Source organism: Tenebrio molitor, chromosome 1 (assembly GCF_963966145.1).
Source record: "Tenebrio molitor chromosome 1, icTenMoli1.1, whole genome shotgun sequence".
NCBI lineage: Eukaryota > Metazoa > Arthropoda > Insecta > Coleoptera > Tenebrionidae > Tenebrio > Tenebrio molitor.
The window spans coordinates 45,651,276-45,663,388 of record NC_091046.1 but is presented as its reverse complement, the minus strand read 5'-3'; the positions used below and the strand labels follow the sequence as shown (position 1 = coordinate 45,663,388).

At 41.5% G+C, this 12,113-nt stretch overlaps 2 protein-coding genes across 2 annotated transcripts; both read left to right on the top strand.

Moving 5' to 3' along the window:
* The first annotated feature begins 3,497 nt into the window (after window positions 1–3,497).
* Window positions 3,498–5,204, top strand: LOC138132476 (uncharacterized). The gene has a single exon (XM_069050014.1). The coding sequence runs from the start codon at window positions 3,498–3,500 to the stop codon at window positions 5,202–5,204; it is 1,707 nt and encodes a 568-aa protein (XP_068906115.1).
* Window positions 5,205–7,622: 2,418 nt separating this feature from the next.
* Window positions 7,623–9,344, top strand: LOC138132389 (uncharacterized). Its single transcript, XM_069049899.1, has one exon. It carries the CDS (start codon window positions 7,623–7,625, stop codon window positions 9,342–9,344), a length of 1,722 nt encoding a protein of 573 aa, XP_068906000.1.
* The last annotated feature ends 2,769 nt before the right edge of the window (window positions 9,345–12,113 follow it).

Here is a 12,113-nt window from a genome sequence, read left to right as displayed (position 1 = left end):
GTATATTTCGAAACAAAGCTAGAAAGCTTTTTGAGAGAAATTTGTTCTACAAATAACGGTTCTAGCAAGACAAAAATTGGTGTTGTGAGAATCTAAGTTGGATCTTTATTGTATGTTCTGACGCGGAAAACTTTATGTTAGTACCTCCAAAAAGTAATATTTGGTTAAAAACTTAAAAGATGTTTTTTCAACAAAACCCTTGACCTGTATTTTTTATCAAGTCTTGTGAGTCGTCCCTCCAACCCTCATCTCCAAAGGAGCTTGTCAAGGTCTACCGTAGGGATAAGTGATGATAATAAGTCTACACGCATTACATACAGGGTGATTTTGAAAGTTGTGCAGATATTTTAACCAGAGATAAACAGATCTTCAAGGGGAAACTACATACGATGAATAACAACGTCGCTGTCGTCTTGACTGTCGAACATTTTCAGTTCTTTTTTCTTTGAACATGACTCACGTCGTGTGAATAATACGAGTATGGAGTAAAACTGGAATTTATTTTTTTGACACGAGACTACAATACTTTCTAATAAAAATCAGTTCTGCAAAGAAGACGACGCAACCAGCGCCCAACCCCAACCCCAACAAGATGAAAACAAATTTAAGATGTTCTACGGTGAGGAGCACCACGCGTTTTTTGTTAGAATCAGATCTGGATGTTTGTTTGTATTTTTGTAAAGACAGAGCAAACTCTCTGTCTCGTTGCAAGCACTCTTCAATCTTCTCCAAATAGGGAGAATTTTTGTGAAAGACGTGTGTACCGATTCCTGGCAGCAAGGCTTCTTCCATCATGTAGAAGGGCATTTGTTTTCCACCAGTTTTCCACGTGATGAGGAGTTCTTCTGCGACGCTTCTGCTAGTCAGAATCGCTGCCGTCCTGTCTAATTTCTGCAATAATCTCTGCCTCTTGTAGCGATTCGTAAAAATGAATTTTCCGGAGAGACCAAACTCTTCGGGAATTAGATCGACGATCGATTGAGACCCTCGGATCATGATGCTGCTCTTGCTCAATTCGGATATTGTGGTGATCTCTTGGAAGGAGTGAGAACCCAAAAAAGAACCTGTCAAGAAGCACTGAAACGCCGTGCGAAAGATGATCGAACATAAGAGGAATATTAGCAGTTTCAGTTTTATTGACAAGAATTTGGAGGTTGAGCGAGGCCAAGGGACTCCCAGAAGGGAACCGAAGTAGTACAAAATGAGTTTGTTGAAAGAATCGATTTTGTTGACACTTTTGGAGGTCAGTGCGTTTGTAACTATCACCACCACGAACAAGAACCATACACTAGGGTGGAATATAGACAGTATAGACGTGTCCTTGATGGAGTTGTCATCGGTAGGAATCAGTACGACTAGTTCGTTCATTTCATGAGGATACGAATATTCGATGTTGTAGGATCCAATTGATATGGGAAAAAAAGTGTTGAAGCTGAATTCTGACCTCCCACTGTCGATGTCATCAAGCATCCCCACAAAAGCTTTACGTTTTGGAGGTTCAACAATCTCGAAAGTCGCATTCAACATCGACATCACCACTGTCAACGTGTCGAAGTCTTTGCCAACCCATTGGTCGTCTTGTTTTGTGGTCAAAGGCCAGTCTGCCCACAACGACACACTCAGGCGAAATCCATTGAAGTTTCGGAGCTTGTCCGGGAATAAATTCCCACTCATAGTCAAGTTAATCACCTCTCTCGTGAAGGGGTTGTAGGAAAAAATTTCGACCGACGTGAAAACAAACACCACCACGAAATTGAGAATCTGTCTTGTCCAGATCAGCTCGAACAACTGTGTCAGAAACTTAGTGTTCTCGACGCGAGTGCAAATAATGAAGTAGTTTTGGTTTCGCGCAGACCAAAACTGGTACGTTTGCAGTTGTGCGATTACGTCGCCGGCGTCGTCTGCTTTTTCCATGAAGATGTAGGTTTCTGCACTCTTTGAAATGTCTCCGGTCGTGTTGAAATAGCCTTCGGCGATCACAGAGGGGCACCGGTTCTTTTGAATAAACCATTTGGCAACGTCTCTGGTCAACTGTTGGCAAACGTTGATGTAACTGCAAGAAATGTGTTCTACGTGGTATTGATGATTGGAAAAATATTTTTCCAATTGATCTACTAGAAAGTTTTCAGGTTCTGGCGATAATTGAGTCTCGCCGAAATCCAAAGATGTCATCCAGAAGACAATCAAAACGTTTTTCATTTTAAATTCGCCTCTCATATGTTTGTACAATGATGTTCGTCTAAATGTTAAATGACTTCTTCATTGTGGTAGAGAACCATCACTACATTAACGTCATTCGAATTTTTTTTGTGACGTGAGTGATGATCAGATAATGTATAATCGTGTTAGTGTCCAACAAATTGACACAATCCAAATGCACAAAACTGGTTTTTGTTGTGATTTTTTACACAAAGAAAATACAGGAATAACATTGTCTTCTCTTTTTTTTTTGTAGCCTTCCCCTTTCACCACTCCTGGCCTATCGGGTACCTTGCGGTCGATTAATTGTTTTTTCCCTCTTTTTTTTCCTTAGATGGTGCGGTGGGGCTCCGGGGTACTTTCCACCACCCTACCGTCAGTCCCTGAAAGACATACACACATATCCATGACCCGGCGGAGGTTCCTTCCTTGAAAAAAATCCTCCCCCTTCGGCGAGATTCGAACTCACTAGCGCCGGGAGCGCGATTTCGGAGCACTGGCTCCGACAGCCATGCGGCCACCGAGCTACCATTACATTGTCTTCTCTTTTTACACTATTGTTTCATCAGCTCGTGATGCTTCTTTTTTGCAAAATTTCTCTTAGGATTAAATAATTAAAAAATAGCATACATAAGACAAACTTAACTTAACTTTTAGATTCTCTCATGGGCTGTGACCTTGGAAATATCTGCGCGAAGGCGGAGCGATAAACCAGTGAAAAATCTGTAAATTAAAACTGAAAACGTCGACTGCATTCAAATTCAAATACGTACAAAGAGACGAGAAAGAGACGAAACTAACGTAACGAATGACGATGTTTTCCGGTCGATTGCAGCGCCTACTTGAGACCGATATTTGTCGTTTGCGCAGCTGTGACTCATAGCCCATGAGAAAATCCAAGATCTCTGCCATTGCTGTTCTGACAAGAAACACTTTATGTCAGTATTATCTACAAATTACATTTATTTCAAAGATTTAGAAGGTGTGTTTTACAAGACTCAGTTAATCTCTTTTTTTTTGGGATCAACCCTTTTGTCTCTACATCAATTTTTCATTTGAACGCCCCACCCCAGATCATCTTGTCCGAGTTTTTGTTAAAAGGTCGCTGTTACACACACATTTACATAAATCGGTAATTTCTCATGCGAGCCATATTGATGTTCCATTTAGCTCCAATTATTTTTTGAGCTAATGCACATCTCTTGCGCCACCATATCACTCTCGTGTTCATGTACAAAGCAAGATTGTCACTCACGAACAATAATCGTTAGGCATTTGTTGCGTGCCATCTCACCAAAATGTTATGGTTTTGGTACGGCTTTTTTTTAACACTACATAAACTAGGTCAAAGTCGTTTGAAAGTGCCCCAAGAAACTTTCATCGACGACCAATTACATCAATATTTCATCAATTATAAATATTTTTTCCTAAGAGAGTACACCTCTTGTAGCTACATCAACGTAAACTCTCTCTCCAACCGCGATATTTCCGACTGGTCCATCAAACACAACCACTGTCCTTCGGTCGTCGCCGCTCCATTTTTCAACGCCTCTGGGTATATACCCAAGACAACTGGAAATTTCATTTTCTTGGAATCTGCAGGAGACGAGGTGAAGGACGTGGTGGATCAAGTGAGGAACTATTCTTTCTGGAGCTCCAGAATGCAAAATCATTTCATAATCTGTGACCAAGTGGAGGACACAAAATTTCTTCTGAATCTGCTAAGAGTGATTTGGGAGAGATCAATTCTGAATTTTGTGGTGGTCTTCGTCTTCAAACGTTTGGAAGTCTTCTCGTATAACCCTTTCTTGCAAGATGGAGTGACGAATTTGAGCTTTCCCGGTAGTACTCTGTTTCCGGACAAGCTCAGAAACCTTCATGGGTACCAGCTGAGAGTGTCGCTCTTTGTAGATTTTCCTCTCACAGTGAAGCACGAAGAGCACTGGGTGAGCCGAGACTACGAAAGGCTGAAACTGGTGACGCAAATGATAAACGCCTCTTTTAAAATAATCGAACCTGAGAATAACACAGGATATTTTGGAGCCTACGACGATATCATGGCGAACAAATCCGATTTTTGCTTCATCACTCATTTCTACATGCTCAATATCTTCCAAGACGCCGAGTATACCTATCCCCACAAAATGAACGCTCTGGTGGTTGTAGTACCAACAATGAACAGCACCGGCAGAAACAGTTTTGCCATTTTGAGCACCTTCAGTCCCACCACTTGGATTTTGTACTTGGTACTTCTGGTATTCTTCTCCGCAACTCGAAAATTATCAGACATCAGAGAGTCATTCGTGGGGCTTTTTATCAACAGCTTTGACACTTTCCTAGGAGGGAGTATCTCAAAGTTCCAATCTTCCAGTAAATCAGGCGTGGTGAAACTCAAATTGATAACGTTCATGCTGGGATGCATCATATTCAGAACATGTTTTCAGTGCGCTTTGATCAGTTCCTTCATCAAACCTCCCTCGACGCAACAGATTGAGACCATAGAGGATTTACGAAATAGCAAAATGACAATTTGTACGACAGTATCATTGGCTAAGCTGATTCCAACCGAATTTGGTCTTTCGAAACAGATTGTTACTGTGACCCCCAAGGAAAGACAAAGGTCGTTGTATAATTTGGACACCAGCCAGGCGTACGTAATTGGTGTGGCCTTCGCCCACAAATATATCAGTACTTTGCCAAGAAGCAAGGACAATGCGGTGTTTCATTTATTGGGAGATATTTTAGTTCCTGGAGTTAGTACTTATTATTTTCAAAAACACTCGCCGTACTTGGGCAAAATTAGCGAATTGTTACAAAGGGAGAGGCAGTACGCTTTGGATCAAAGCAAGCAAGGAGAACAAGGAAATCTTCGTGGGGAGACAACACAAGATGATAATGTTGTCTTGACTGTGAAACATCTTCAGGCTGTCTTCCATCTCTGGATTGGTGGACTCTTCGTAGCTTTGGTTAGCTTTCTATCAGAACTCATTTACAATCATTATTAAACTATTTATTCAACATGTGGTCTGTGTAATTTTCTACTAGTTCGAAAATTTCACGTATCTGACTTTTGAGACTCATGTCATGTGAATAATACAAGTTTGGAGTAAAATTGGAATTTATTTTTTTGCCACAAGACTACAATACTTTATAGTCAAAATCAGTTCTACAAAGAAGACGACGCAACCAGCGCCCAACCCCAACCCCAACAAGATGAAAACAAATTTAAGATGTTCCACGGTGAGGAGCACCACGCGTTTTTTGTTAGAATCAGATCTGGGTGTTTGTTTGTATTCCTGTAAAGACAGAGAAAACTCTCTGTCTCGTTGCAAGCACTCTTCAATTTTCTCCATATAGGGCGAATTTTTGTGAAAGGGGTGGGTACCGATTCCTGGCAACAAAGCTTCTTCCATCATGTAGAAGGGCAAATTTTTTCCGCCAGTTTTCCACGTGGTGAGAAGTTTTTCTGCGGCACTTTTGCTAATCAAAATCGCTCCCGTCCTGTTCAACTCCTGCAATAACCATTTCCTTTCGTAGCGATTCGTAAAAATAAACTTTCCGGAGAGACCAAACTCTTCGGGAAGTAGATGGACGACCGATTGAGACCCTCGGATCATGATGCCGCTCTTGTTCAATTCGGATATCGTGGTGATCTCTTGGAAGGAGTGAGAACCCAGAAAAGAACCTGTCAAGAAGCACTGAAAGGCCGTGCGAAAGATGATCGAACACAAGAGGAATATTAGCAGTTTCAGTTTTATTGACAAGAATTTGGAGGTTAAGCGAGGCCAAGGGACTCCCAGAAGGGAACCGAAGTAGTACAAAATGAGTTTGTTGAAAGAGTCGATTTTGTTGACACATTTTGCGGTTAGTGCGTTTGCAACTATGACCACCACGAACAAGAACCATACACTGAGGTGGAATATAGACAGTATAGACGTGTCCTTGATGGAGTTGTCATCGGTAGGAATCAGTACGACTAGTGCGTCCATTTGATGAGGATACGAGTATTCTATGTCGAAGGATCCAGTCGATGTGTGGAAAAAAGTGTTGAAGCTGAATTCTGACCTCTCGCTGGTGATGTCATCGAGCATCCCCACAAAAGCTTTACGTTTTGGAGGTTCAACAACCTCGAAAGTCGCATTCAACATCGACATCACCACTGTCAACACGTCGAAGTCTTTGCCAACCCATTGGTCGTCTTGTTTTGTCGTCAAAGGCCAGTCTGCCCACAACGACACCCTCAGGCGAAATCCATTCAAGTTTCGGAGCTTGTCTGGGAATAAATTCCCACTCATACTCAAGTTCATCACCTTTCTGGTGAAGGGGTTGTAGGAAAAAATTTCGACCGACGTGAAAACAAACACCACCACGAAATTGAGAATCTGTCTTGTCCAGATCAGCTCGAGCAACTGTGGCAAAAACTTGGTGTTCTCGACGCGAGTGCAAATTATGAAGTAGTTTTGGTTTCGGGCAGACCAAAACTGGTACGTTTGCAGTTGTGCGATTACGTCGCCGGCGTCGTCTGCTTTTTCCATGAAGATGTAGGTTTCTGCACTCTTTGAAATGTCTTCGGTCGTGTTGAAATTGCCTTCGGCGATTACAGAGGGGCACCGGTTCGTCTGGATGAACCACTTGGCAACGTCTCTGGTCAGCTGTTGACAAACGTTGATGTAACTGCAGGATATGTGTTCTAGATGGTGATTGGCGAAATATTTCTCCAGTTGCTCTACAAGAAAGTTTTCAGGTTCTGGCGACAAGTGGGTGTCGCCCAAATTCAAAAATGTCACCCAGAAGAAAACCAAAATTGTTTTCATTTCAAATGTACCTTTCATAGGTTTGTGCATTGATGTTTGGCTACATGTTAAATGACTTCTTCATTGTGGTATAGAACCATTACTGCACATTAATACCATTGGAAATTGTTTTGTGGCGTGTGTGCAGATCAGATAATGTATCGTGTTAATGTCCAGTCTAATTGACGTAATCCAAATGTAGAAAACTTGGATTGTTGAGATTTTTAAACAAGGACGATATAGGAATACAATTTTTCTTCTCATTTTTCACTCTTACTTCTTCAACTCGTGATATTTCTTTTGTGCGTACAAAATAATTTCTCTTGCAGGAAATGTACCTATCTCTAAATAAGGATTAAGAATCTAAAAGCAGCTTTTATTATAATTCGTCTATTTTTTTCACCGATTACTTAATAATAACAACTCCCTCTAGATTTATTCCGTGACAACGTAATCATTGTAACTGGTATTATTGATTGCAAGTCCGAATTTTGAAATCGATGACAAATAAATGAGAAAAATGCTGACATGGATAGCTAATGGTCTAAAAGCTAGAGAGATCGAACGAAATTTGTTACATGTCAAATCGCACCCATTAGTGGACATTACTGAAAGAAAAGTCCTACGGAAATGTCTTTCTTCGTCTTGGTGGTATTGGCAATTGTTGGTGGAAGCCAAAGCGACTTAAACGTACCTTCGAAGGATTTTGTAACACAACAACTCGAAAACTACTTTGAAAACTACTACAAAAGCTACATTTCAAAGAAGCAACACGATTTGTGCAGTTACGTCAATGTTGGTCTCGAGGAGGCAAGAGACATATCCAACTGGTTGATCAAGACCAATCCCTGTCCCTCGATTATTCCCAAATTGACCGAATACACCTCCAAGGTTTTGCCTAGCTTCGGTGCAAACTTCATCTTCGTGTCAGAGGTCAGCGGAGTCAACGCCACAATCCAATCTCTTAAGAGGAACGTGTTGTGGGACTCTAGAACCGAGCACCACTTCATCTTCTGCAAGCCCGTCAAAAATTTAGATTTTCTCCCCAATCTGTTGCAGTCGATTTGGATGAACCACGTTCTTAACTTCGTGGTTGTCTTTGTTTTCGACCACTTGGAGGTGTTTTCTTTCAATCCTTTTAACAGAAACGAAATCGTCAACGTTTCTCAACACCCGAACCAGTTTTTTGCTGACAAGTTGCAAAATCTTCACGGTTATGAATTGAGAGTTTCTCTTTTCGAACAGTTGTCTTTGCTTTTTAAAGACGTCGACCGTTGGTACGGCATGGACTATAAGATCTTGAAAATGGTCACCACCACCATGAACGCCACTTTCAGAATTGTTGAGCCGGCGTTCAACAGAAAGGACCATCGAGCGGCTTACGAAGATGTCACCACCGACAAAACAGATTTCTGCTTCAACAGCTTCTTCCGCACCTACGACTCGTCCATGACTGATGCAGAATTCACGTATCCCCACCAACACAATAAAATAGTAGTTGTGGTACCTGTGGGTTCAGAATCGTCCAAAAACAACGTGGTCAACGTGTTCAGTGCCGTCGTCTGGATCTACATCGCCGCTTTGCTCCTCATCACTACAACGATTTTGACCGTAGGTAGTACCAACGGGAACAACTCCTTCACCCAGTTCTTGCTGTACACCATAAACAGCCTTCTGGGCAACGGATTCCCAAGTTTCTCCACCAAACGCTTCACCATCAAGTTCCAGTTGATGACCTTCATCCTGGGCACCATCATCCTAAGAACTGCCTTCAACTGTTTCCTGATAAGCTCTATCGTCAGTCCGAGCTCGGTGCCCCAAATGACCACCATAGCAGAGCTCAGAAGCAGCAAAATTCCTGTTTACACCTCTCAAGTGTTGGCCGATTTGCTCCCAAAAGAGTACGGCTTGATGGATCAGTACGTTATAGTGAGTGCCGAGGAGCGGAGCAAGAAGTTGTACAGTTTGGACAGAGGAGGGTCGTACGTGGTGACGCTGAGAATAGCGAAAAATTTCATCGAAACCGTCGAGAGTGTCCAGACTGATGTTCCCTTTTACATTCTGGAAGAACCTCTAGTGGTGGGTTTGAACACTTACATTTTTCAGAAGTACTCGCCGTACAAAGACCGTGTTAGTCAGATCTTGTTGGAGGAGTTGCAGTTCAAGTTTTCCAAAAATCGAGAGGAAGACAAGAAGGTGGCTCTGGAGAATCATTCAGAAGACGAGGATAATGTCGTGCTGACCGTGCGTCATTTCGAGTTGGTTTTCTATTTGTTGGTGGTGGGGTTGGTACTAGGGATTTTGGCGTTCGTTACAGAACTGCTTTGGAAAAGAGAAAAACTGTTGAAGTGAGGAAGCAATAAAAACCAGTCAATTAATTGTCTTTTATTTCTAAGGCAGTAGAACACTCAAAGAAGATTTGTTTCTAGCTCTAGAAGAAAATCAAGTTTTCGTCCAAGTGTGCTAACACCAAACTGTGTAAACCAGACAGAGTTATTTACTAGTTTTGACCACCAAATAAAAATAGTAATTTCTGTTTTATCTATTTCTTCCAATATAACTCAACTATGAAGACCAAACTGCTAACTGTCAACCCTCCGACCAGCATGCAGAAGATCGCGGAGATATGACTCAGTGTTAACACCACAAACCTTTCTTCTTCTGTACTGTTTCCTCGATACACTCCCATATGAGTTTGTTGCTGTTTCACCACCATGTATTCGCTTTCTCTTAACACAAATTGGTTAATTTTTCTCACAAAAGGTGATTGCTTCTGAAAGACGTAAATGTCAAATCCTAGCAACAGCGGTTCCTTTATTACGTAAAATGGTACCGTCTGCTGATGGTCCTTGACCCAACGAATAAACTTGTCTACATTGGTTTGCCTCAAAACATAGGCAACAGTCTTATCCATACTGTACAATCTATAGATCAGTTCTTCATGCGTCACACCAATGAGATTGTCGTGGAGACCAAATTCTTCAGGAATCATCGAAATCATTCCTTCTACTGAGCAAATCCCGATCTTGCTTCGTTTCAGTTCTTCAATGGTCTTGATCTTTTGGGAGGTGTAAGGACTTATGAAACCACTTATCAGAAGACAGTTAAAAGCGGTTCTCAGTATTATGGAACCTAGGATAAAGGTGACCAGTTGAAGTTTTACGGAGAAGCGTTTGGAGTTGAAGCCGAAGAAACTATAGCCCAGAAGAGAGGAAAGAGTGTAGAGAAGGAATTTGGGGAAAGCGAACCAATCCGCTTTGTTTGCAGCAGTTACGATGATGGCAGTACCGACCATCAGAAGAGCAATCAAGGCCCAGACAGAGGGTGTGAATGTGGACAAGATGTTGCGAGACTTTGTTCTGTAATCTCGTGGAGATACTGGCATTAGAACGACGATTTCGTTGTAAGCGTGTGGGTATGTGTAGTCCAGAGCGGCCATAGTGTTGGATCTTATGAAAAAGCTGTTGAAGCAAAAATCTGCATTGTCGTTGAGTAAATCGTTGTAAGATCCTCTATAATATGAACCCTTGGGTGGTTCTACGATTCTAAACGTGGCATTCATTGCTTCCATCACCAACTCTAGCATTTTGTAGTCTTTGCCGTGCCACTGTCCATGGTGTTTCATCATCAAGGGAACTTCCTCAAAAAGCGACACCCTCAACTGGTAACCATTCAAATTTTCCAATTTGTCAACAAATAAATTGTCATAGCAGTTCGGTCTCTTGCTCAGATTGGTTATCCTGTTTCTGCTGAAACCATTGTAAGAGTAGATTTCCAAATCGTCCGAAACCAGAACAAAAACGAAATTGAGAATGTGTTGCTTCCATATCATGTGCAACAAATCTGGAAGGATGTCGGCGTTGGTGAACGGTTCGCAGAAGATGAAGTGGTTCTCTCCTGAAGGATTCCAAAATCGGTACTTCCGCAACTGCGCGATGGCTCTCGACACGTCTAGGTATCTACGAAGGAAAATAAAGGTGGCGTCGGTCTGGGGGAACCAGTCTGGGACTTCGGATAAATTCCCGGGAAGTACCGAAGAGCAACTGTTGTGCTTGATGAACCAGTTGGAAATGTCTCGGTGGGCGTTTGCGTTTATGTAAAGGCAAAAACTGTAGGTGTTTTGGGTGTGGCTTTTGTAGTTGGTAAAATATTGATGGAGTTGCTGGTGTGTCAGATCTTTAGAGGGTAGCAGGTGACCTTGAGTTACACCAAGTGTTACAAATGCGACGAGACATAACCCAAACATTTCGGTGGGGTGGTAAATTTGTTATAACGAGGTTTTGTTCCCGATTCGGTAATAACGCGATAGTTAAAATGTGTCTTTGTTCTTTGAGGACAATTGTTTCGTTTTTCTTTCAACAGCATTATCGATAGTACTAATTACAACAAAATAATCGAAACATATTTCTTTTGTGTTGTAGGATATTGTACAAGGACAACGGCTTCTTGCTGCTTGAATTTCATAAAAATAAAAACCGATTCTGTCCTTCATTTCTTTTTCCATAAATTTTCCCACTTGTCTCGAGCAATATTTTTTATTTCCTCTGTAGGACTTCTTTCACGTTCGTTCTTTATTGAGGTTTTGGATTTTCTCATGGGCTATGAGTTGTAACTGCCAAAACAACCAATATCGGTCTGAAGTAGGCGCTACAAACCGACCAAAAAACATCGTCATTCGTTTTGCCGCGTCGCTAAACTAACTAGTCGACGTTTTCAGTTTTCATTTACAGATTTTTCACTGGTTTATCGCTCCGCCTTCGCGCAGATACTTTCAAGGTCACAGCTCATGAGAGAATCCAACACCACTACCACTTTGTTCTTTGCAAGTACTTGGTACTACTGAAGAAGAGAACCATTTTGGAAACAAAATGAGTACATTTTTTTTGTTTTTATTTGTTTAAAGCTGTGATACACTCAACGATTAATTCAAATCTTGCAGAAAATCTACCTCAAGTACTCTAGTACTATGCGAATTAGATTTACTTTTTTATTTGTACCAAAAATGCAACCAACAGGAATGATTATTTCTTGTTTGTCCATTTCTTCGAATATAACTCAGTTATGAAGATCAAGCAACTCGTTGCTAACCCTCCAACCAACAAAAAGAATATCGAAGAAATA

Coding starts and splice junctions, on each gene's coding strand:
- LOC138132476 (XM_069050014.1), top strand. CDS start 3,498: ATGTTATGGTTTTGGTACGGCTTTTTTTTAACACTACATAAACTAGGT.
- LOC138132389 (XM_069049899.1), top strand. CDS start 7,623: ATGTCTTTCTTCGTCTTGGTGGTATTGGCAATTGTTGGTGGAAGCCAA.